This window comes from Lissotriton vulgaris, chromosome 4_1 (genome assembly GCF_964263255.1).
Source record: "Lissotriton vulgaris chromosome 4_1, aLisVul1.2, whole genome shotgun sequence".
In the NCBI taxonomy this organism is placed as follows: Eukaryota; Metazoa; Chordata; class Amphibia; order Caudata; family Salamandridae; genus Lissotriton; species Lissotriton vulgaris.
Genome location: NC_141691.1, coordinates 565,144,677 through 565,172,554, shown reverse-complemented (window position 1 = coordinate 565,172,554; position 27,878 = coordinate 565,144,677). Strand labels below are relative to the sequence as shown.

The window sequence follows — 27,878 nt, the reverse complement described above, 5'->3', positions numbered from 1 at the left end:
TATACACAGCATCGTCTGCTTGGTCTAATTCTTTTTAATTATGACAGAATGGCTCTGGAAGTTACATTTTAGTCACCTTCATGGTGACAATAAAAAATAAGTACAGTAAGTGATTTTGCTTAAAACCCCAGTAGACTTACTGGCACAATGGCAGATGTTTCACTTAGGCGGCAAACTGTTGGGATTAATTATACAATTGCATTATTCTTTCTGGCAGAATTTCAAATGGGCTGACACAATTAAGGTTCTCTTTTCACAGAGCCTAAGCAGTTCAACATGTAATTACTGCAGAAGATATTGGACCTATGTGCTCCTCTCTGCAAAGAAAATTTTACCCAGAGCATTCAGCTGAGCCAGCTTCATGTTCCTACGAAAAGCATCAGCTAGACCCTCTTGCCTGCTTACCCTGTATCAGACTATTCTTAGGGTACATAGTCTAGTGACTGCAAATAGTGTGAGGCAAACTATGAAGGACATCATTGGCTATGCCAATAATTCTGGCTTATGATTGAGAGTGTATTTTGTGTCATTGATCATTCAATCGGTCATCATGGATGCACTCTGTTACTCAATGTGCATTCATGCAACCATTCTTCTACCCTCTGATTCTTGCATTAAACCTCTGGCACAACCACAATAAAGCACACACAAACTAAACAAAACATGCAAGATAAATTAAAAGAATACAAGCAGAAAAATTAAAACATAAAAAGATGCTGCCATCTAAATATGATCAGCATATTCTCGCCATAACAAAACTATTCATAGCAGTGAGTTTCCATCTTGCAAAAGTAATATAAATAGTCTACTCATGTTTTAAAGCTCAAGCATGACTGCCATGGTTAGAACCAAAGTGTTGGGCATGTTGGAATGGCAAAACAATCATATACTATAGCCAAAAGACTTCTATTACGGTGTTCTGGTTTGGCAGAAGTTGCCATGTGGGATACAGCACACCACAGATGGAGAGCTGTGGTATCTTCTTAAGAAACAATAAAATAAAATAAGGAGAAGCTAATAAATGAAAGGGAAGCTATAAAAGGACAACATATGGACTGACCAAGCAGCACTAACACTGAATTGCACTCAGGTAGCTGTACATAAGAAAATGCCGTCATTTACAGGGCACAAGCGCCAATGATTGATGTGAACTGAACCATTATCCTATGTCATTTGATGTCATGGATGGAAGTAGAGTGGATTTGACAGTCAGACAGACCAATGGAAGAACAGACCATATATATGGAAGTACTATTTAATTATTCTTTATTACAAGATCCAGTCACACAGCTAAGAAGAGATTGTAACAAAAATTATTTCAGCGCAACTCTTCTCTACATAGGGCTTATCAGAGTCAGTAACCAAAACCAAAATCATTCCCCACAAAGGTAATCTGTCACATTTCATCTAACAAAATACCCATCTGTAGGCCTAATTTTAACACTAAGAAAAAACAATTCACCCTTAACCCTCAATCAATCTGTCAGCCCTTAATGCGTTTATCTTAACTTATCTTATCTTTAACTTTTAATTATAACACTGTTTTGAACTAATGAAGTCGCTAGGTATTATCGTTTGCGTATCACCATAAGGAGGTCTACTGTACTGTGCATAAGCTTCCACAAAAAGCAACCTTCAAACATACAGTTATAATATTATATAGCATACAAAATTACAGTAGGCATATCAAAACACAATCTCTCCTAAAAGGACATAACAAGGATTCTGAAAGTAAAAATCTTCTATACCAATGGTTTGCCAGAGGGAGTCACTAGCACCAAAACCCTTACCTACTATAAATATCTTGGGATTCCATGTAACAAAACACCTATCTGTAGGCTTTAAAACAGAGTATTAATGATCTACCCTTGAATACCTATTGACTTTAGCATATGTTTTTTACAATCAATATGTCACGCCTAGTTTATCATAACTTTTCATTATAAACAATCATGCCTATAACTTTTATCATTGGCTTGTTACCCTAAGCAACTAAGGCATATCATGTTGGTTCATAAGCCTTCCCACAAGGCAATCATAAGGTATATCATGATAAAATTACAAAAAGTACAAAATACAGTTGTCCAAAATGTGGGTGAAGCTTAAGCCCCTCGCTCAGAAGGACTCTGATAGCTCTTTTTGTTGACAAGATAAGCTCAGGTGACATTTGCACTGTCAAGCAAGACCTAAAAATCTGTGTAGAATAGTGTGGCCCTGGGGTCCCAACCACAAAACTGCACTCGCCATACCAAAGTTAATGACTGCTCTCCATCTATCTGTGCTGCTGTCAGAGAGAAACAAACAGTAAATTATGAAGTTATCTAAGACACTTTAATAGCAAGAAACCTTTACACGGACACCCTTTCTTCGGGAGAGGACGCCACTTTCCGTTCGGCACATTAGCCTTTGACACTGACCTGGATATATTCAATAGAAAAAACACGATGTGATGCCTGTGCATATTGGACACAGCCAGCACGCCCTGATGAAGTTCTGTTGACCGAAACGCATTGGCAGCTTAAAAGAAAACTGAATAAAGAAGAAACAAAAGAAAGATATAACATTTCTGGACATTCTTTATTGATATTGACATTATTTGAAACTTGGTGGTGCAATCCACAGTGGGTGGAACTTTAATAGCATTACAATGTCCTGTGTGCAACTGAAAGTTCAAGCTCAGACATACTACTGCTCTGCTTAGACAGTTGGATAAAATAAACAAAAAGATCACTGCTGCGTGGAAGGCAAGCACTTTTTGTGTGGAAGCAAATAACCTCTGCCCAAGAAAAACACATACTCCTGGCTACCAACATGTGGGAGGAGCCACAGTCACTTTTCTAGTAATGCTACTTGAAGCCACTTTTTAGGTTCATCAGATAGGCCACATTTACATTGCTGTTCAGATGCATGTCCGACCCAGATCTTCTTGAAATGGAAACCGACTGACTAGTAGTCAGCAGTTACATCCGACAAATTAGGATGTGACCGCCCAGGAGGTGGACGGCAACATCAATTTTTGCGGCTTGTGCTGCAGCTGGAAAATAGCCACAGCACAAGCCGCATTGGAAAAATTGATGTTTGCAAACATCAATGCACCGTGTGCCAGGCACCATAAGGTGCCTGGCACCCAGGTATGGATGTATAGGGGCACCACAGGTGCCTCCCAAGCTCATGGCAGATGCAACAGAGGAACGGGGGCCCTGTGGGGCCCCCAAAGTCCATTTTCAACAGCCTTCCATTAGTGGTCGGACCGCCATTGAAAGGCTGTATGAAAGGGACATAGTGATCCCTACGGCAGTGCCTGAGCAGTCACCGCCCTATTGTAGGGCATTACAATATGACTGACCGTCTAATAGGCTCCTTGAGCTCATCGGAAGCGTCGGTCGGTTCCTCTGCCTGCTGCCTCCAACCGCCGCTTATCATAATGAGGCAGTTGGAATGCGGCACCAGATGTGGGTCAGACCTTAACAGACCGCCTGTCAGTGGTGATCAGACTGATATCATAATGAGGCCCATAATCTCTGATGACAGCTGTGCTGACAAGCCAGATCGAAAAAGGGGTGCAACAGCAGGTGAGTGTAAGTGGCAAAAGCTGAAACTGACAATATACAAGAGAAACCTAGAAAGGGTGTTGAGAAACATATTTTAGTTAGACATCCTAATTAGGACAGCCCAGTGTCTGTTTATAAAACAGGAAATCAGGTCTGGGTAACCCTGTGTAAATATCATTGCTTTGGTTTTTATTTCAGTTTGATCATCAGATAAGAAAAAGTCCAACACAAAATAAGCACTTGATTACTTAATTTCTGCAGATGCAGAACTAGCAATACATAAAAAATAAAAAGTGCGAAGCCAGGTGAAGAAAATAGTCTTGATTTGTATGATAATCTCTGATCTCTTCCTTCTCTCTTTTTTGATTGTTAACTTTGAGATAAATTGTTGTGTCAGCCGGTGGAATGGCTAATATCACATCAGACATATATCATCTTCGCACAAAATAGTTGCGCTGTTTGTAAATTTTCTAGACCTATTTGTTTCAAAGGAACACAGGATCTACTTTGCCAACAGCAGCAAAACAAATCATTTCCAGTACGATGGAATCTATTGTCGGTGACCTTTAGCAGTATTAAAAAGATATCTGCAGCAGTTCCCTCTGTCTTTACCAACACAGAATAGAAGTAATTGCCCTTTCAGACTTTCAAATGTCACAGGATTGGCAATGACATAACAATAGCGGAGCTATCAAAAGAGTGAAGTCAGAATAATTGTGGCATACATTGAGGAGAGATCAGAATTAAACAGGAAACCTGTTAGGTATGCAGCTTTGCATTTGACTAGAACTGTATTTATCAATGTATTTTTATTTTAGCCATTCTTTCATTAGAGCACATTATATAACACAGGGTACACAAGAATTGTGTTTGTCATATATTTGGATGATTATTTCTAACAGTGCTAATTGTCATAATCTGTGGGACCACTGAAAGTGCATTAAACTGGGGTACAGGAGTGAGGGGGGTGAACTCAGGAGCAACACAGGAGGTAGCCTACATAAGAGTGGTGAGGCGGAAGAGGGAAGCACCTTTGGTCCGGTCTGCAACAGAGTTCATAGGCATAGTCAGTCAGGCTGGCACAAGCATTGACTAGCCTCCAAATCCAGACTTATGACCCGCAGATTGTGCTAGTTTCTAGCAGCACCAGTGGTACAGTAACTCACTGAACTATCCTGCCAGGTCTAATATATCTTGTTTATTTCATTTATTTATTTATTTTATTTATTATTTATATGGCGCACTAATCATCCCCAAAGGGATCTCTCGGCACCCGGGATTCAGACAGCGACACACAGAGTCAATACACTAAAATAGCCATGTTTTTGATTTTTTCTTAAAGGCCATGAATGTAGAACAGGTCCGCAGGTCTTCTGGTAGTGCGTTCCAGTATTTAGGGGCAACATGAGAAAAAGCACGTCCACCCATCCTAGCCTTTTTAATTCTTGGAATGTGGAGGAACTTATGGCCACTAGATCTTAGCTGCCGGGTTGGAGTATACCATATTAATTTTCTCCTCAGATATTCTGATCCTAGATCAAACAGGGCTTTGAAAACCGGACACAGGAGCTTAAAGACTGCTCTATTCCTCATTCGAAGCAAATGCAGCTCACTTAATAATGGGGAAGAGGGGGTGCGTGCAGGTTTATTGAGAGCTAGGCATGCCGCCGTATTTTGCACGACTTGAAGTTTGGAGAATAGATCTTTCCTCATCCCCACCAGCAGGCCATTTCCGTAGTCAAGTCTGCTAACTAAAAGTGCCTGTATCAGAACCTTTCTGGTGGAGTACGGAATCCAAGGGCAAAATCTTCTTTAGCATGCGGAGTAATCCGAAGCATTTACCAGATAAAGTTTTCACATGCGCCTCCATGGATAGTTTAGAGTTGATTAGCACGCCCAGATTTTTTGACCAATTTTTGGGGAGGGGAGCTTCTCCTAGTTCCTCCGGCCACCATTCCTTGGTCCATAACTGTTCGGCTTTCCCGAACAGTAGGATCTCAGTTTTACTTGAGTTTAATTGCAGGAAGTCCTTTTCCATCCATACTGCAATTTTTGTCATACATAGCTTGAATCTGTCTCTCGTCCCTCCTGAATCCTTCTCTATAGGGATAATAATCTGCATGTCTTCGGCATAAGAGATGGTATGAAACCTGCATGATTTAATGACAGAGACCAAAGATGACACATAGATATTGAACAGCGTGGGACTTAGTACAGAGCCCTGAGGAACTCCCTTATCCACAATTGTAGTCCTGGACACAAAAGTGTCCAGTTGTACACATTGAGATCTTTTGGAGAGGAAGCTCCGTATCCAATCCAACGACCTCCCCATGACACCAATCTCTCGCAGTTTATCTAATAGGATTCTGTGAGAGATGGTGTCAAAGGCCGCTGATAGATCCAAAAGAACCAGCATGGTGTTTGCGGGTGACTGACGTGTTCACTGCTCAATTACTGCTGCTGCTCCTTTCAATGTTTTCAAATAGGGTAAAACTGGGCTACTGGAGGTTTGCAGACCTTTCCCACTAGACTAATACTCATGAATTTGGGGTCTGATGGCTTTGACCAGGCTGAACACATATGCAGCCCTCAAAATCAGACAACGCGGTCACTTCCTTTGCAGGATGCATGACGTGAGGTTTGGGCACAGGTGAGGGGAAACAACAGTGGTTTTCTTGAGCCCAGGAGGAACCATGGTATCCTGAGCCTAAGCACAGGGACCAAGAGGGGAGGAAGTCCCTGCAGAGGGAAACTGCAGAGTCTGATGCATACCACCCTGCCCTCAGTGACATCATGCATGCAAATACCACATTCATTCATATGTGTAAACAAACACGAACATACATAAACACACATGCAAATAAGGTAGTAAGGGTTTCAGTTACTGGGGAGTGTAACTATTTTCTTTAAGGGCTGAAATAAATCTCTGTCCAAGAGTAGAGTCTAAAGCAGGGGTCTCCAAACCGGTCCTGGAGGGCCGTATCCATTCCAGATTTTTGGGATATCCCCATTGAGATACACGTAGTAATTTTAAAAAATCTGGCATGGATCCGGCCCTCCAGGACCGGTTTGGAGACCCCTGGTCTAAAGTGTATACCAACATTCCCGCACTCCTTATCCTAGTTGGGCAAGGGGATACTATCAGGACTATTCAGGGGTGGAAGCATTTTTGGGTAACTCACATCCAGCCGTGTGTAAATCAGAAAAATAAGAGTGAAGAGGAGGATAGAGAAGCACGAAATAGACATCTACCACACAAAACAAGAATTTCTGACAGCTTCAGTAACCAATCATTTTTTTATTTAAAGCTAAGGAAAGTGCACACATTATTTAAAATGTGATTGTCCAATCAAAGTTATATTTATGTGCATTTACTGAGAGAGTATAATGACCATGTTAACATGATATTAACTGCAAAACAATCATCAGTTCACTTGCTAAGGGAACGACGATGTAACTTCAACCAGGTTTCTATTTTTTACTGGCATCAGTCACATGTCTTTACCCATGAGTGATGAATAATTGCACATCACACAGCAGGGATGGCTGACAATACTTGCCCTGAGTTAATATCCCAATCTGTACAAACAAATGTTATGCCGTCTGTGTGACACATTAAAATAAGTAGCGTGAGTCATTGCTTTTATTTTCAGATGCCAGGCTACCTAAAATAATGTCTTTTTTGTCCGCTAGTGCATACTAAACATAGCTCCTTCTCCACTCAACAGCCTGTTCACGTGATTTCCTTTCTCACACTCAGCACAGTTCATGAAAGGTAGGGAGAAATCTGAAATTTGCTCCTGTATGACTACTTCTATGTTTAGAGCAAATTTCCAAATGATATAGCATTCTTAAAGAATTGCAGTAGTAGTTTCCAATTAACTCACGAATTGGAGCATTCCCAATTACTCATGTGTAAAACTTTTTGCCTTCACTGAGCCTGCGAATCATACAAATCAGGCTTAACAACTGCAAAATTAGAATTTGTTATTCACAAAACCCGTTTTGCAATGACGAATTACAAACAGGAGGGTACATGAAAGTGTTGCCTCCTCCTATATGGGAGTCACACCTGAATTGAATGCCATCGAATTGGCTGCAATTGCTATTTCAAACCATTGATAAAATGGCTACACCTCAGAAGGTGTGGTGTGCTATTCACAATGTGGAAGTATCCCATTTGAACAGTCTCATGGCGAACAGGAAGTGTTGCTGGCGACCACTGCACACTGCTCCAATGTCTTCCCAAAAGGGGAACATTTATTTTTGAAAAGCAGCACCTATGAATTTAAGTGACATTAACTACTTTTTTATTTTAAAAAAAAACAAAAATCAGATTGCTGTGTTTGGGAAAGAAAAAACCAAAAATTATGGTTTGCTTTTCCTTGCAGGCCACATCCCTTCATTTGCAGCCATTCACAAGTCATCACCCTTCCTTAGTGTTTAGACGTTACACAGGTCATTTTGCGACCCTCTATGAATGTACAATTTGCAATGCAACCTATTAGAATATAGGTTGCATTTACATTAGCTACTAATTTGAAAACCAGTCAGTAAACAAATTGCATTTTCTGGTATGTGAACGGGTCTTAGTACATCAGGCCCTTAGCTTCTATTTTTCGGTTCTGCACAGGGAAAATATTTTGCCCCTCAATTAATCCTTCCCTTTGGGCTCATGTTAAAGAAGGGAACACTGGCTCACCCTCACTACCTGGAAGTCCCTTACTGGATTTGCAACTACTTCCAGGGTGTGTATCAAGAAGCCTACCAGTTTGTGAGTGTTCACTAATGTTTGTAGAATGGACTTCCCTATCATGCCCTCAAACCCAACTATAATGATACATCTGTAAAAACAGAAATTCCACAATACTAGTGGAATTTCCAGAAATCTAACTGAAGAGGGTAAATGTTAGTTGCTCCTGATTTTATGACATTAGTTTGAGCTTTTTTTTCACAAATGTGCGTGCAACAAAATTAGTTTTTTTTTCGGTACTTACCTTAAATCGTCCATTTCCCGCATCTTACAACCCCCCATCCTGCCCCTCCCCCGCCCCACATCACCACCCGGTGGCACGCCCTACACGGGTCGTGGCTGACTCCCTGTGACACTCAAACCAAGCTATACCTGGCTGAGGAGCCCAAATGAGGGCAAAACTGATCCTGGGTTGCTGGACTCTTCCCATGAATAGCTGGATAAAGCCTGATCTGCATATGGCTGGGTCTAAACTGGGTTGGTATGGTGGGCAAAAAATGATGGATTGGGATGCAGCCCCAAATGATTGCTATTGCCTAAGATTAATTCAAGCATTCCATCATCACATAGTTTTTGATACCCTAACTGTGACGAGTATGCACATATGTGGATCCTGTCCCCACTGTAACATTGGAACCATGCTATACCTGGCTGATGAGCCTTAGTAACGGTGAAACCGAGGTTCTGCTTCAGGAAATACCTGGCTTGGCAGTAAAGGCTGGACTGTTCCCATTGGGACAGGGTCAAGAATGTTTTGCATATGGCTGGGTCCAAATTTAAGAGGCCTGGTGTTAGAAAAATAAAGCATTGGGATGCAGCCTGAGCAATTGACTGTGGTTAATATTAATTCAAGCTTTCCATCCATCACCTTGTTTTTGATGTTAAATTCATAGGTACATATGTATGTTGCCAACATGGTTCAATTATTGGAGGACTCTATGTGCCATTGCATTTTCGCTATGTACCAAATTTAGGACTTTACTGAGTGGAATGTATTTTGTGTCTCAAGGTGTTAAGTTGAGATTCATTCTAGGCCTAGGAAAAATGTGCACAATTTCCTTTGCTGGAAAAATTTGCAAAAGTTACACGATATGCAAACTGGGCATTTAGCAATACTTTTTAATGCACAATACATCCTCATGTCCAATCGGATGCAAGGACGCATTGATTGAGAAAAGAAGGAGTAAAGGAATACTGTATTAACTTTCTATAAATATGCATTTGTTTGGGGAAAAATATTTTTTGTTTAGAAATATAAGTTAAGAATGACTATTGCTGTGTATACTACATTACAAGGATAAACCTTAAAAGTAGTGTAACTTGTAAAGCCAGTCACCCTTAACACCATTTTCTCCTTATTATTCAATTTTTTTCACAAGTTATTATTCCAAACATCCACAATGTATTTACACATGATACAATTACCTTGAAACTTGCATGCTAATTTGCAGCTTAAAATCTGTGTGCAATGTGGTAACTTTGTAGATCTCCAGTATCACTATCTGATTTACTGATTTATCTAAAATGGGTACTAACCTCTGGGCATGCAGACAGGAGGGTAGGTCTACATGTCATATACTGTGTCTATTCACCAGTATCTCAACCGCAGCAAAGTCTCGGTCCTCTGCCTGGACCCAAGGTGCCTCTTATTTCTTGTTTAAAGGTTGGAAATTCAAGGTTGGAATGCCCTTAGTCATTTGACCCTGAGGTACCTATGTAATCTTTAAGAAATGATTGGTGGTAACCGCATTGCTACCTACTTCTTCGACAAAGTGGCCACTATCTATTCGGCCTTCACAGGGGGAAAGGAGAAGGCAATAGAGTTCAGTGAAAACTCATCATTAGATGAGGGCGTAAATAGGCTAGGCAAATTTGTCACTCCACCATCTAATGAGCTTCAGCAAATCTGCCGCTCGATTAAGTCAGGTTCCCCCCGTGATCCGGCCTCACCGAAACTCCTTGGAGGGAGTATGGAAGCTTTGGAGCCTTACATCAGAGATGTTCTGGATCTTTCTTTTAAAACCGGCACCGTACCCAAAAAGTGGAAGCAAGCGATTGTGCTCCCGCTCCAAAAAAAACCTAATCTCAGTTGGGATAGGCTAGACAATCTTCGGCCTATTTCCCTTCTTCCCTACATGGCCAAAGTGGCAGAGAAGGTGGCCAATCTCCAACTTATGACTTTTGTGGAAGAAGCCAACCTTCTCCATCCGACTCAGTTTGGATTTCGAGCACGCCACTCAACGGAGTCTGCGATGCTTCTGGCAACTGAGACCATTAGGCAAGGAGTAGATGAGGGGCATACCATGGCTCTCATCTTACTCGACCTAAGTGCCGCATTCGACACTGTAGCACACTCCACCTTGCTACAGTGTCTTAACAATGGTGGAGTAAATGGGGTGGCACTCAGTTGGATGCATTCCTTCCTGACTGAGAGGGGCTTTCAGGTCAGACAGGGAGAACACTACTCCCGTGTGTTCAATCTCGATCAAGGGGTTCCCCAGGGCTCTGCCCTCAGCCCCACCCTGTTTAACCTTTACGCCTCCCCTGTTGCCACCATTGTAGAAAGTTATGGTATCCAACTGGTATCATACGCTGACGACACACAGCTGGTCATCTCTCTGTCACGGGCACCCAAAACCGCGGCACTCAACTTCAGTGCGTGCATGCAGGAGCTTGCCTCCTGGATGTCTAACAACTGCCTGAAGATGAATGGGTCCAAAACGGAAGTGCTCGTGATGGGGGGGGGGGGGGGGGGCCGTCTGTGTGGTCCTCAGCATGGTGGCCTGACTGTCTAGGCTCAACCCCCGTGCCGGGTCAACAGGCGAAAAATCTTGGGGTTCTATTCGACTCTGATCTGTCTTTCGCTCCCCAGGTAAATCGGGTGGTTGGTATGTGTTTCGGCATACTTAAGAGCCTACGAAAGGTCCTTGACCTACTGCCGGTCGGTGCTAGACAAACTCTTGTGCATGCCTTGGTTACATCGAGACTTGACTATGCCAACCTATTATATCTGGGTATTACGGCTAAAAGTCTCAACCGTCTCCAAGTACTGCAAAACGCCACAGCCCGGCTGGTGCTGAGGCTTCCTAGGAGAGCACCCTCTAAAGCCGCCTTGAGGTCCCTTCACTGGCTACCAATCCGTGAAAGGATTACCTTCAAAGCTTTATGCATGTGCCATCGCATCTTTGGAGGTAGAGCACCCGGCTCTTTGAACAGCCTCATCACCCCCTATAGACCAGAGCGGATGCTCAGATCCTCTGGCATGGGTCTGGCTGTTGTCCCCAGAATCCGTAAAGCTCGGATGGGGGGCAGGTCTTTCAGGCTCCTTGCAGCCAAGCACTGGAACCTGCTTCCAGCTGAATTGCGCCTCGAACCCTCTGAGACCAAATTTCGTAAAGCCCTCAAAACCCACCTTTTCCGCCTAGCACTACTGTAACTTCCTATCCCTCTCACAGGCTCTCTCTCAGCGCGGGGACACGCCGGAGCGCGTAACCATGCGCTTTACAAAATTCCAAAATAAATAAATAAATAACAGTGAATAGCCCATGAGACACGGAATCCCCCACATAAACCAGAATAAGGATAGGGACTGTCTCTCTCCCCGTTTTGGTCATGATAAAATGCCATGGATCCCTCCTGGAGCACTGAGGCATGAAACATGTCTGCCCAGACACACAAACACACACAAGTAGATTGTTCGTCTCCTTTACAAGAAACTCACAATCTACACACACCATTTTTACCCTACCTCGGGGACCTTGGATTAAAATATAACATTGAGGAACCCAACAGGCAGTTTTAATTCACTACTGGAACCCCACCCTTTCGCCACACGCCTGCATTTACCATCACAGCCTCATATCAAAAGATCACCACCAAAGAGCCTTCTTGAGGGGCCCATAGAGATTTGAAGCCCGACCCCACGAGGAGCATAGTCTGATGATGAAGCATGACACCCTTTCAGGTGTGTGAGGGCACCACTTCCTAATAAAGTACTCATCCAATCTTCCTAACACTTTTCCAACCTACAATTGCACACCATAGGAACAGTTACCCTACAGTATTGATGTGACTAACATGGCAAAAATGTTATGCAACATTTTTTGCTTCTGTTTCAGCATTTGGTTTTCATCGGAGAGGGGGTTTTCTCCAATAGGGTTGTGGGGCTGCGCCCCTCTGAAAATTTCCACACATTTACAATACAAAATATAAAATAGATTTATTTATTTAGAGATAAAATCGTATCTCTAAATAAATTGATGTATTTAAGTCTGGTTTGTCTGTTTCAGGGTGCCTGCCCCGCCTCGCTCTGAATCAAGAGACGGAAGACAAGCAGTAAATCAACTTACTTAACGTGATGCATGACACAGGGCTTTCTGTTTGAAAGCCTTCATTGCCATTGGGGTCTCTGGTTGTATGCACACTGTAGGCCAGTGATGCAATAAGCGTCACGGTTTCGGGCGTAGGAGACTTCATCCCTGCGTGATTTCAAATGTCCATCATTCAAAGGCGCGGATCCCACCCTTTCCTCATTAGTGAGAGTGGATGCAAGCACTTCTGATCTGCTGCCTTGTTCTCGGTAATGGTAAGTGATTGTAAGCTAATGCTGTGTTCTGTATATTGTGCCGAGACCCCTCATCACCCTAACCTCCCCCACGTGACACCCCAGGCCCTCACTGCACATTGCTTGCTCCTTTAGAAGTGTATCAACGGCATTTGCTCCCTTGTGAAATGGATCCAAATAGGGAGCAGGGTTTGCTCTTGTTCCCTTGTAAATTGGATCCAAATATCAAAGTCAGGCCCAAAGTGAGAGATATGTGCTTACTTTGTAACATGTGCTTACAGTGGCCGGTTCTCTGATAAATGGCATTAAAACTGTCCCTGTGTACATGCCCCTAAGTTAACACTGATGCTAAAAACATGGATTGACTTGCAAACAATGTATGTTAAAAATGTCAAGGAAATGCATTTTAGAAATTTAGGTCCTCTTATTTTACATGCTTTACTTAATCTTGCATTTCCCACGAGTTTGCTATTTTATAATGTTGTTCTTTATCTGTATTTTTTTCTGTGCATACTTTGAGGCTTGAGCCAGGACAGGTGTTTATGAGGGACTTTGATTGAGCGCTCAGGCGCTAAGGCTAAAGCCAAACAAAGTGCCTGTCAGTGGAGTGGCCTCTCTGCAGAGCACACAGAACAATGTTTATGTATTCCATTTGCAACTGAAACTCTGTGGGTATGTGTGTGAAAGGGTACACTGATGTCAAAATATTTGGAAGGCAAAAGTAAGAGAAATAAAGTGCTCAAATATGAGGGAGTGCAGTGCATGTTGGGCGTTGAAGTGACAGAGATGCGGGGAGGGCATTCGGGGAAGAGTGAAAAGAGGATGCTGAATAGGAAAGAGAGGAGGTTGAAGATGTGCAGATGGACAAGATATGTAGAGGAAAAAAGGATACCTATCTAACATAAAACACTCATAATTGAAGGCCTAAACTCCTTCCACAGGCCTCAATTCTTTTTAATTCACTATTTCAGAATTTCAGAATTTAAACATTTCCAATGTTAATTATTTATAAGAAATCATTGTTGTTACTCATTTATCTTAAACAGCTAAAGTTACGTCTCAGAGAGAAACGAAAATACCAGTCTGATGGCACACTATGGGAATCACAGAAATGTATTTTGCATGTTTCTTTATAGAGAGCACCCACTTTTTTCATCTCACTTAAATACCTGTCGCCACATATTTCTATGTGACTGGTTACAGCTAGCATCTCTGGCTTGTTCTCAAAGTCTAGTTAGAGCATATTTTTCCAAAGTTAATGCTGCATGCAGTGCAAGACACTGGGCAAGCATACATTTTAAAGGGCTAAAGTCGTCATGCAGAACAATTTACACATTACAGTGACTGTTGAACAAATTAATGATATGGGGCACTTTTTAATGTGTTTAATATTTCAAGACGATACGATTGCCAATCTTTTTTTAATTTCTTTCTGAGGAGAGAGACTCCCCCTAGACTCCAGGTTTGTCCATTGAACGTGTTTTCATCGCTTGCTATATAAAATTGATGCCCAAAATGTACGCCCTCACCGCTTTCAAATGTTGCCAGATGCCACTGGTTTCCATCCGAATTAGGCAATGAATCTGATGACAATTTTCCTTAAATGTCTAAGGAATGTCACTTACAATGTAGAAGAGAATCAATCATGCACCAAACTGTGGTCTTACAGTCTTACAGTCTCTTGAGACTATTTTTGTTTTGCTTAACATAATAACCAATCACTGGTTGAACTCCAGCTAATGCCTTGAAAAGTTGTGATGCACATGCCTTGAAAAAAACATTGACAAGTTATACAAAAGTCAAGAAATCATAAGTTCCGCATCACCAGTACAGAATTTGATGCAGTGCACATTTTGCCTGTTACAGCATAGATGACAGTGCTGGTCTCAATAGTTCTTAGACAGTGACAAAGGGAATCAACGCCATTGAAAAAGTGTTTAGGTGATTCTGGTGGTGGTGTTTTGGGTGGCTTGGAGCCGGTATAGGATATGGGCTGGGATTCTGACATAGAGGGCATTTCCATAAACAAGCCTACTTGTGATAAGAGCCTGGGTGTCTGTTTGTCTGGTGTTCAGTGGGATCCACTTGAAAACATTGTGTAGCTTTTGCAGGATGTGGAAGGATGATGAGGAGACAGCATTGATCTGTCTGTTCATCGAGAGGTTGGTGCCCAGGATTATCCCTAAGTTCTTGGCATGGTCAGCGGGGATGGGTGGGGGTTGTTGCAAAAGATTAGGACTTCGGTTTTGTCTGTTTTGAGCAGGAGGTGGGTGTTTCTCATCCAAGCAGCAACGTTGTTCATGCAGTTGGCAATGTTTGCTTTGGCGGTACTGTTTAAGTGGGTAAGGGAGAGAATGAACTGAATGTCATTGGTGTGCATGCATGCGTTACTGTTCCAAGATCAGCTTGACTTTAAAGAACAATGGAGACCACCTTGCCCTAAAATGTGCTATTGGTAGCTTTGCATTAGGTTGTGTTATCTGGGATTCACAGCAGTGATCCAGCATGTCTGTCTAGTAGTCCCGCTTTAGTTCTCCGTGGCTACTCCGCTAAGGCAGAGGAGGGTCACCCCACTGAATAAAAGGAAAAATAAAATTATAATAACTATTGTTATTATCATTTTATTTTTCCTATATAATTTAGTGGCTCTCTGGCAGGGTGGGGTTGGTGAGAAGGGATAGGAGAGGTTTTTACTCCTGAAGTGCACAGTACTGCTTGGCTGGCCCTACACAGCCTGGTGAGGAATATGCAAAGGCTCCAAATCTGTGTCTCAGTGTCGATCCACAGCACTCAGACCAATCACAACACTACATTGCAGCATTGTGATTGGCTATGGGAGGCAGGGAGGGTGAGTGCTTCCAGCTGCTGGCCGGGAGAGCTGGAGGATGTCAGCGGGACGGAGTACGAAGCTCGGAGACAGTGGCCATTTCAGGTAAGTGTTTTTTTTTGTTTGTTTAGGCTTTCTTTTTTTGTCTTCCTCACCTCCCGCCCCACCACCCAGGTCCGGTAGCAGATGCTACAGCTGCTAATAGATAGGGAAATATTGGTGGTCTGTGGTGATTTCTTGCATTTATAAGTAGGGTTCATCCATCTTCTCTGTTTCAATGAAATATTTCCAAAATATGCCTGAGAAGAGAACCTATCAGTGTAAGTGTGCTCGCTTCTCTTCCTTCTTCTAGTATTAACTCACATTATGTTTTTCCTATAATTGATCATATTTTTTATTCCAGGTAAGGTAGAAGTCAGTTCTATTACCAGTTCTACATGCTAAGAAATATTCTTGCCAACCATCTTTTTAGGGTGGCCTGCATTCTGCAGTACTAATACTGACATCGGAGAGCATTTTTGATCACACCTCATTTTTCAACTTCATTCCTATATCAGCGAGACTGGCGGATGGGAAAAGTGGTATGTGTTAGTGGCTTTAATGGTGATAAAATGGCGTAAAATACTTTAAATTTGAATACCAAACCATTATGTCTGTTCAGTTAGGAGCATAATTAGAATAATATTCTTTCAACATGTCATCTACTGATGTTTCATTGCCATTCCTTTTTAGATAGATGTAAGTGCCAATTTATAGCGTGTCCATGCTATATCCCTCTATATAACTTGTCCAAAACGCACACACACGTGTCCAGATACAGTGATAATTATAAACGTCAATTGTAGGTTTCTAGTCAGACTACGCCCTGAACCGTTTTCTGATGGTGACTCTGAATATCACTATTTTAGTATTTTCATGTGTTTCTTAGTCACTGTTTCTTTTCTGTATTGTATTTGTGCAAGTACTATCAATTTTATTGTGCATTGCAACGCAAGCCAAACAGGTGACTCGAGATAAAAACATCTAATTAACAAACACTATGAGTTATACAAACTGTCTTTTTACAAATGTTAATTGTTAAATTTCGGGAACTTAATCTAGAAAGGATAACACCCACTCACTATGCAACACCGCCCTGCCAAATCCCGCTGTGGTTATAAAGACAGTGTCAAAACAAACATCTTGAAAGGAGAGTTTGACTTCTAAAAATAGCACCAGAAAAACAAACAATTCTTACCGACAATCATGTGGTTGCAAGAGTCGCAGAATGTGGGCTTCTTGAAGATATGCTCCTGGAAAGCGTGGCTCTTGGAGGCCGGCGGAGGTGGATGGACTGGGCTGCTGCATTTCTTTGGGGTGGAGTTCTGGCTGTCGGAGATTTTCAGCTGGCTGGTGCTAATGCACACTTTGGGTAACAAATCCACTTGAAGTTTCACCTCCGTGTTATTATTGCTCTGGAAGAAGTTGTCTGCGCTTTTGCTCCGCATGCTTTTGGTTTTAAATGAAAGAGATTTCTTCAGCTTCTGGAGCTGCAATAACATGAAATGGACATGCCATGAGAGGGGAACTGTGTTCTTGTTTCCAAGAGAGCATACACCCTTACTGCAATGAACAGATTTCCAGACAGTTGCTTTCTCCTAAGCAGGGGTGGCCTTAGGCATGTGAGAGCTGTGCACCTGCACAGGGCCACCAAACCCCAGTGGCCACCACGCCAATATATATCCTTAATACAATAATCTTCTGAGGATGGATACATATTTGCGTGGTGGCCCCTGGCAAGGATTTGGTGGCCTCGGGCGGCTCTGTTCCACTTCCAAACACCCTGACCCCCCCCTCTTCACTGGCCTCCGCGCTCCGCCCCGCTCGGACCCCTTTTTCCGGGGCCCCTACCTATGCTCCCTGCCCAGGGCCACCATGAGCCTAGAGCCGCCCCTGTCCTAAGCCACATAATGTTCTCAGTATCTACTCGTAGTAGTCTGAACCCCGTAGTAATTTGAATACACCTGGGTGGGAAGTCTGCACTCTATAATAACTAAATAGAATCGATGCAAAGCAACATTCAAATAATGATAATTGGAATACCTTCAGAGTACAAAATAGTGAAGGAAGTGATGCTAATTATGAATCAAAATACATTTTAAGGTGTTTTTAGAATGGTGCTAGGCACACCTGAGTGGCTGATCTTGTAGTGTAGATCAAAGGTTCTGCAGTAATAGGACAAGAGATAGCAGCAGAGTAGTAGAAATGTATAAGGTTTGCATCCCAGAATATCGAAAACAAAAATATCGCCATGCAAACATATTTAATCAAGAAAATTGACAATGCAACATGGGGAAGGTGAGTATATGTAGTTAAGTGTAGATTGTGTCTCTATATAATTTCCTTCACAACACTCTGGCACTTTGGCTAGGATATTTTTGAAGAATGCAATTTACAAACACAAATGCAATCTGTAAGGCTTTGGTAAGATCACTCAGGAAGCAGCAGATCATAGACAGGTAGAGATGAAAGCCGGTTGAATTTTCACCCACAGCATTAGAGACTGCACTGAGGGAATACCATTGCAATTGCTCCAAATAAAGAAAGAGACACGTGTTTGAGGGCCAGATTTATTAAGCATTTTAATGGCTGCTACCATTTCAAATTCAGAATTTGTGACCACTAAAATTCTCTTTCTAATGTGTTAATCTTATTTAAAAAGTCAGAAAACATTTTCTGACTCCTACAATGGGATTCAAATGAATACCGATTCAGTGTCAGGAAGAGAGGTGTTGTAGACATCCCTTCAAAGTACAGAATCATTATCTTATGCATCAATTTTTTCACACCAATATACAGTGACAAAATATTTAAAAAGTTACCAACACCTCAAAGGAGGCTCTAAGCACACAACAATTTCAAACATTTTCCTTCTCTTTTTTAGGCCTATGACTTGAATCTCACAATGTTGTCTGGCGGAACTTTCAGTTTGCATATGTATAATACTGTTTTCTTGATCTATTAATGGAAAGAGGTGCTTTTGGAGGCCCATTGTGGCTGCAGGGATTAAACCCAAGCTGACTAACAGTCTAAAATGTCATGAGGATGCACAGAATAAAAAAGCACATTTTTTTTTACAAGAGGTCTAAAGACAGTGTTAACAAAATGATGTCCCTCTGCTTCCCTGCAAGACAAAATGATAATGGAAGTGGCTACTTAGAAGTTGGGTAAATAATGACATTTCTTTTCTCTTTGCTTGGCAACTGGCCTTCTACTACACAAGATTTACTAGTTAGCCTGTGAACTTTAAATAGTGATTTCTTTTGCTGCTTGAATGGCAAGCGTCCAAATTATTCAAAATGTCTACTATATAGCCAGAGGCACTTACATTATCTAGCTTCTTTGAAATGTTCACAGCACAGTGTTCCTGCATCCTGGTTTCCCAGACAGGAATATCAAGCTCAACTTTATCAGTCTGAAAATCTGTCTGGTAAAATCATGTGAGGATCAGCCTGCAAGAGCAGCCTGCCTCGGCCCAGGGCCTATGGCCACGCCCCTTGTAGAGCATGGGAAAGCATGGATTTCTCTCCTGCCAGCCCACAGTCTTCCCTGTCCCATCCCACCTCTACAGCCCCCTGCATCCACCCAGCATGACCCCACCCTCTCGGGCTCCCACTGCTCACCTGCTCTCGGGTGGTGGTAAATGGGTGCATTAATGCACACAGAATAGGGAATTATGTGCAATTTCACCAGGAAAAACTGATTCTGCATGGTTAGTCTCCATTCCGTGGGGATGGACTCTGAATTTTGGTGCAGGGTACACGCTGTCAGTTCAGGCATAAGGTATCCCCACACCTAAACCCAGCTCACTGGTAATGGAGCTTAAATCTCTACTATTTAACAAGTGGCTGGGTACAAAATGACATTTCTTTGATATCTGCATGGCCACTGTACCATTCACACATAGTCTATGCTACTTAGCCTGCAGCCGGATAAATAGTAAGCCCTATTTACTATTTGCATAACGGCCACCCAAATGATACATAATATTAGGAGTGGGTGGAACTCGTGGAATTTCACTCTCCAGAATTTACCTGAGTTACACAAAAACTCCACAAGATTTTGTGGCGCTCTGTGAGGGTTAGTATGAGGAATTTGGCATGTTCTGATTTTTAGGGCTGGGACTTGTCCCAGGCTAAAAATCAGCATGAATGGCTGCATGTGGCATGCTGGAGAGTGCTTTTTCTTTCTGCCGCTTCAGTAGATTTTCTACTTGAGCGACAGCTTTCTTGATGCAAATGGTTGTGACCTGTAGCAACCATCTGCATTGAGAAAATCTAACCGTGTGGTGTTCTAGCACCCAAAAATCATGCTAGGGGAAGTAAATTTTTCGCTTTAGCTCGCCACCTTAATGTTGGCAAGCTGAACATGAGAAAAAACTCTGCCACGCGGCAGTTGGCAGAGTTTCGCTGGAACTCCATTTTTGCATGCGGAGCGTAGAGTGGGAAAAACTCAGCGAACTCCTCTGGCGGAGCGGAGTTTATCACCCACCCCTACATAATATCTTCTGACATGTACTAAAGTTTCTCACCTATCTGACCTGCTGTCAGCCTAATAGTATATAATCTCCACCATTTACCTGGAAAAAAATAATTGAAAATTCATTGTTTACATTTCTGGCAGCAATATATTATTTACTGTTAATATATTCAATTCAATCTGTTGAAAATATATGTTTTCTTTATCAAGAAATCTTTGAATAGCCTGGAGATCCCTTTTGTATCCTAGGGCCTGATTACCAGTAAGCCTTCTTAGATGCCATAACTATTTCATCTAATTAAGATCTGTAAAGGAATTTATCCAAATTAAAAATAGTCTGTTGTACTGACATTTTGGGTAATAAAAATGCAGATTTTGATTCTTACTGTACCAAAATCTACATGCCAGACCTTTTCCCTTTGTTCATTTTAAGCAGGTTTGACCTGTCAAAATATATCGGAGGGTGCTATCTTTATCATATTTGGTATATCAGGTGCAGTAAACATTGCACTACCTATAATTGCCATCCCTTCTCAAAAAAGTGTTTGCGCAGGGATGACAATTTTATAGGTCACTTTAAATCAGGCCAATTGTAAAATGCCGAATTGGTGTAATAATATTGCAACATATTTTCCTGCATAATTTGGCACTTCTTGTTGCATAATTTAGTCAATCCTGCTTTTAAATGTAGTCCTTCATTTCTTCATAATGAATGTTATGTTATGTTAAAAGCATTTGTAAGCGCACGTACACCAACAGTTTCTTGGCGCTCAAGTAAGGATCACGGCAGTGGCAGGGAGATCGCTTAATCAGTATATGCTTGAATGAACAACCAAGTCTTTAGCTGTTTCCTGAACAGGGCAAGGAAGTCAGAGACCTTATCTCCGCCATACTTCTTCCGTTTGGCTGAGGGAATTTCCAACAAATTCAAATGGGAGGATCTAAGGTTTCAAAAGGGAATATAAAAGTGTAAGCGAGCTAAGATATAAGCCGGACCGTTACAATGTAGTGCTTTAAAAATGGTGCAACCCATCTTAAAGACACAACGCTTACTCACTGGAAGCCAGTGGGGGCTTTTCATTAGTGGGCTGACATGGTGCCATTTAGGCTGATGAAAGATCAGCCTGGCCGCCTGGTTCCGAACTAGTTGGAGGTGCCTCAGTTGGTATGCCGGAATGCCAACATACAATGAATTGGCATAATCCAGGCGAGAGATCACTAAGGCTAGCGTGACCAAGATCATAGTTTCCCTGCTCAAGAATCTGCTGATCTTCTTTATTCTACGCAGCTGAAAGAAACCAACAGAGACAACTGAGCTGATCTGGGCCTTCATTGCTGATAATGATTCCCAAACTTTTAGAAGAGGCAGCTGGCACAGGGGGATTACTGAGTTTAGGGGGCCAGAAGTTGGAAGGCCATGGGTTTGCTAACCCACCTGTAAGAATGAGCTCAGTTTTCTCAAGGGTTCAGCTTCAACTGGTTGTTGTTCATCCCGTCACTTATAAAAACCATTGTGACTTGAACGTTAGACTCAGATGAAACAGATGAATTAATATTAAACACCAGATGAAGATCATCTGCATAGTTAAAAATTCCAAAGCAATACAAAAGGGGATGACGGACGGGGCGTTTGAGAAAATCAAACACTCACCCCCAGTCAACTGATCTGGGTTTAATCCATCACCATTCTTTAGCTCACTCAGCCACCCCAGTTCAGACATGGCCATATGCAAATCAGTCTGACCCTGTGCCTCATGGGAACAGTCCAGCCCAAACTGCCAAGCCATGTCTTCCCTGGACCGGAAACAAGCATCCTTTCCCTCAGAGAATGAATCAAAGGAAAAAGGCAAAGATTAAAAAGGAGTGGGGAAAGAGAAAAGCCCTGAGGAACCCCACAGGTAATTTCTATTTTATTGGAGGAAAAATCGGTGAGGCGCACTGCTTGGGACCGATTACTCAAAAAGGAGGAAAGCCACTTTAGGGCCAGACCCTGAATTCCGGCATTGCTGACACAGTCGATCAGGATACCATGATCGACCGTGTCAAAAGCTGCTGAAAGATCCACGAGAATCAGGGTCTGGTTGGTGCCTATATCCGCCAACCCCTCTGAGCACATCCATGACAGTAAGAATGGCTGACTCGGTCGAGGGTGCAGGTCTAAATCTGGCCTGGTGTCCAAGACCTGGAAATGTTCAACAAAATAACTGAGGCAGTTAGCTACATGAGCCTCTAAAACTATTCCCAGATAGGGCAGCAAAGAAATTGGGCAATAATTACTGAGCGCCGAACCAGTTCGGCGCCCGGTTTCTTCAAAATTGGAATGATTTCAGCCATTTTAGAAGAATCCGGGACAATATCATGCTTAAGCGAGTTGTTCAGAAAAGATCGGGGAGGGTCTGGACATGTGATAAAAGCTTCTCGAAGAATATGAGGGGGACAACAGTCCAAGGGAGAGCCAGGGCTGACCTTGTTTAATAAGTTCAGAAAAATCTCCTCTGAGATCGGAGGCATTCGGTCAAGGCGATGTCGCAGAGGCGGGCCACCATAGGGGGCTGAGGATCCGTCGCCATAACCCGGCGGCGACTCCCCAGTGCAGCGAGGTGGGGGCAGGAGATGGCCCAAGAGACGCCAGTTTAGCGTGAAAACAGGGTCGCCCCAGCGAGCAGGGGAAACCCCGAAAGGTGTCCGGCTCATCCCCCCCCCTTTCCGCTCCATGGCCAATGGGGGGGGGGCGTGCGACATTCGAACCCCCCAATGAGGAGGTGTTCCTGAGACCAAGTACGACCTGGGGGGGCATATAAGCGCTGCTCCCCCAGGCATGCTCCTATCTACAGGAGCGGGGGAGCAGTACGGCGCACGTAGAATGTTGTCCCACCCACCCACACCTAAGGATCAGCGTTGTCGCAGGGCTGAGAGAGGGAAAGCACGTAGCGAAGGGCTATGCTGAGAACGGTTGGTACGGAGGCACACCGGAGGGCGATGCGCCAGAATAGGTCCACTCACTTTCAGATGCCGCACTGCTGGGTGAGATGGCCCAAGGACAGCGGCTCTGGGATGCCTCACGGCTGCGTGACATGGCTACGAAGGGAAGGGGTAAGATGCAGAGATGGCGCTCGCAGCCCAGCCCCCGCCGGATGCCAGGGCACAACAAGGTAGGAAAGGTAGCAAGGCAGCCTAACTCTGGGACAACCGATATCCCCTTCCAGCACAGAGGAAGTGCAAGGAAATCCAACCTACAGTAGAACCGGCCCAGAAGGGCCAAGAGACAATGGCAAGTAAATGTATGATGACATAACCTGCAAATGTAAGATATACTTCTTTCCTTGTAACCCTAATAAACTGCGGCCAACAAATGACCACCACAAAGACAAGAAGTGTAGTGGCTTTCTTGGCGGGAGGGGAATTACAAAGAAAAGGTATTGGGGAGTACTGCAGGAGTGGGGCAGAGTGCGGGGGTTATGGGCTCAAGTCAATATTAGGGTCCTGTATGACACAAGCCACAGAAGAAATACTAGCCCTGATGATGACTATCTTCCCCAAAAAATATGAATTAAGAGAGTCACATAGACTCTGATTATAAAGTGACAAAACTTTTGGGGCAATGTCCATGCTACATTGTGATGAACAGATAGAGGTTTCCTTTACAACAACGTCTCATTAATTTTATGTAACCAGGCATCGAAAAGCAGTAACAAACCAATAGTGTAAATTCACGTTCATTTTTTATTGTTAAAACAATGTCCCTCCCATATCATCTAACCAGACAGAGAGAATCCTACTTCTGCGCATCTATGCATTGTTTCAAGAAAGGCAAACCTTTCAAACTTTTGAAGTTTTAAAGCAGTGTCAGCTATGCGCCTCTAAACATTCAGTATACTGACCTGGATGAAGTAGTCTGCAAAGTATTCTGTGGCAAAATTGTATTAATTCTATGGTGAAACATAATAATATTTTTAAAGTCCCGTTTTTTCCCCGTGATGGCATGTCTATGATCCCATTACCATTGGGTTATTTCATTAGACCTTATAGGACATACCACTGTAATATGACCTATACCACCATCTTCAGTCAAACATTTCCTACCACTGGTACAGAATTCTAAAAACCGATGTTTCAAGTCCAATCGTGTTTGCATTAGCAAAATATCTTACCAATGTCTGGCACACCCGCCCCGTATTCTGAAGTCGCAGGCTCCCATTTAATTTTAAGTCTATAATTTTAAATGTAACTCTAGTAGTTTTAATTCCTAGAATGGAACGATTTTACATTGTATAAATATGTATCGATTGTTATTGAGGATGATTTTATAATGGTTGTATATGTTTTTAATGTATATCTTTGATGGCCACATGGCCAAAATAAAGATTAATAAATAAAAAGTAATACCAAATGCACATGGATACCGACAGGATGATCTGGTAACTACTGCCACTACAGGTACTGGTAGGTACTTCATTACGGCCTTTATTTCATAATCATTTTTAGGTTGATGGTGAAGTTTTCTGTTTTCGGAAGATACGATTGGGTGAGTTTCTACAAAGAAGAATTCTACTGATTTTGTATACATAGACAAGCAACAAGCCTGAAGGTGGAATATAGATGGGTTAGGACAGAATTACTAACACTGCATTTTTTTCAGTGCACTAATGGAGAAGAATGGCAAAATAAATTTGATTAACATTTCCCCCAGAAAAGACAGAATTCAACACAAGGATTAAGGGCTCTGTAGCACTCAGTCAACCCAGTGTTTAAAGTAAACAATGACACGTTTGAAGTAAATGAATAGATTATAACATAAATGTTACAGCATTATTGTTCACATTTGCTAAGTGTACTTATCATCAACACATTAAGAAGCACATTATTTAAAAAGGACGTACACGATTCAACTGAATTGAATTAAAAACAATGTAGTGAAACACAAAATAAGTTTACACAATTCTGCACTCTGCAGTAATTAAAGGTAAAATAGAAATCCTAGTGTGATGTGAATGCCAGCAACACGACTAATAGTCAGTCGAGTCATTATAGTACTTTCTATTAATACATTATGTTTATCAGACTCCACAAGAGCAGAGAACGCCCTCAAAGTTCACGAGGCTGATTTTGGCTTGTAATTTGCATAAGTAATTTTAATGTATTTTTTTTTGTGTGGGGATCAGTAGGACTTGGATTATGTCATAGCAGGTAGCTGGATAATTTCTGGGGCCTTAATCGTGGCCCTCCTGAGGAAGGCATGTAGCCGAAAGCGCATTGATGATTATTTACTAAGCCACAACAGGAAACAATCAAGGAAATGCATGCAAAATGGATTAATGTGGGCAAACTAAGAGGATAACAACTGATTATTGTACAAGAGCAGATGTGAAATGATGATCCAATGTAACAGTCTATGTGATGCAAGATGTTATAAACCAGTTGTAACATTGTGGCATGCTATTCATGTCTATCACAAAGTCTATGTACAGTGAGGCCCCTGAAAATTGCTAAAAAAAATGTATGCAGATATTTCTGTGACATTTGTGAGTGGTGTGATATGTATAAATGCGATACGTCTGTGAATGGATGGGAGGATAAGGTTCTCCTTGTTTTATCACTGTTTACACTACTCTGGATACCTGTCTTTTCATGATATAATACTTGATTGACAATTTAGGGAGAGGTTTCCGCTATTGTAGATAATTAAGTTAGGGAAAGATTTCTACTATTGCAGATAAACAAGATATGGAACAAATTAACCGATTGAATACTTTTTTTTTTATTTAACAAAATTGGCCGAAATCTTTGCACACCGTTTTTAATTGTAGAGTTAGGCATTTCAATTTGGGGGGAGGGGAGAGGGGGGGAAGAGGGGGGGAAGAGGAGTGGGTTGTTCTGCTTTGGTATACTATATTGTGCTCCCTGCTCCATTGACCAAATTATAGCTGGGATTCCTTGATTTTTGACTTATTTATCTAACCCAAAAACATCCAACTTCACTGATTCGTAATTTATCGAGTGTGATAAACACCACCCAATTACCAGTTTTCCTCAATAAGCACAAAAAATACACACGTCCTGGTATCTGCAGGGCGTTATTTTCTCAGATTAATTTTGTCAGATTTCACTTGCTGAAACTAGGAGGCACATGCGGGGCCTTATTTATGAGGCCTTGCGACAGTTTTGCGCTTTCGTTTCGTCACTTTTAGTGACGCATCGGCGGCGTAAAACATGCCTCCTGGTGCGCCCTATTTTCAAAGTGATGCATCTAAGCAGATGTGTCACTTTGTAATTCCCTGCGCTACATTATACTTGCCTCAGATATAATGTATGCAGGGTGGGCGTTTCCATGTAAGTAAGCCTCATAGAAGTGACGCAGTGAAATCTGCGAGATTTCACTGCACCACTTCTAGGGTGCAAATGCGTCAAAGTCTTATGCCTGCTTCACAGCAGGCATAAGACTGATGCAGGCCAATTCACATGGGGATTGCCCCATGTGAAAGGACACATTGCTGGAGTTGTGTCACTTTTATGACACACTCCAGCAATGCTTCACTTTTGCGCCTACAGATACATCAGAAATACTGACGTATCTGTAATTCCTTGTGACATAATGCGTAATACAGTAAATTTGACGCATCCATCATGTCGCAAGGAGGGCGCACTGAGAAGAGATGCCTCGCTGCTTTCACACAGTGATACGTCACTTCTCATAAATGAGGTCTGCGATTTTCATCACAATACCCCAAAACTGATATGTGCGGTAACAGGAGTTAGGAAGCATATGGGAATTTGACGTATAACTCACAGTAAGTGAGTGTTGTGGATGCACTTTAGATTTCACCTGCTGTTTCTATGATACTTTCCTTTTTTTGCAGGTTGGATTTTTTGGGTGACATTCCCGAAAGGCTTGCAATGAGGCCGGATAAGAGGGGCCTTTTTGATTCGTTTTTATGAGAAAGAAGGCTGATGCATACAGGTGTGCTAGAGATGAAATTAGGTTATCGTTGTTTCCACAATTCCATTGTGATTTAAGCCAAAGTAATTCATAAGATTATTTGTACGGTACATAAATCACCGCGATGAATCAGAGAATCAGAGAAACAGGTAGGGAAAAACTGAAGAGAATCGAAATGGAAAACCCAAAAGTAACATTTAGCATTTTTATAACATAACATGCAATTGTGAAAATAATAATGAGCGTAATTTATGATACAAGACATGGGGGATATAAAACGGCGAAACTAAATCCGCCAATTAAATCTAATGACTGCCAAAGAGTGGAGGAAAATTCATAAATAACAAAAGCAACAGATGACGAATTGGAAAAGATGACGCATGGAAAATGTTGCGAGCAAGATGGAAATAAACTTGCACACTGGATGGAAACCCCAGATGGAAATATAGCCGCATACATAACCTTCCAAGTTGTCAGTCAAAATTTGTAAACACCATCCTCTTCCGGACATATTACTCAAAAAGAGGAAGAGACACATTGATTTTAGATATAAAGGACTCAATATTAGACAATTTACACTCTGATGATTAAGGCAGTGATTAAGGTAGAAAAGGGGCAAGGATGTAGACAAACATGCATGTTGTGGTATGGCTAAACAGGACACCTAGCAAAGGGAGGAATATGAAACAAGGAGCCAAGGATGATGTTTCATCATCTCCCACTTAAAT

General features: G+C 42.2%; 1 protein-coding gene across 1 annotated transcript in view; it reads right to left on the bottom strand.

Annotated features, from left to right (window-relative positions):
- STAC (SH3 and cysteine rich domain) overlaps positions 1-27,878 on the bottom strand; it is a 937,744-nt gene that overhangs the window by 648,689 nt on the left and 261,177 nt on the right. The window contains exon 2 of the mRNA XM_086964753.1: positions 16,933-17,224. Coding sequence (XP_086820879.1) covers positions 16,933-17,224 — 292 coding nt within the window. The remainder of the gene's footprint in view (positions 1-16,932; positions 17,225-27,878) is intronic.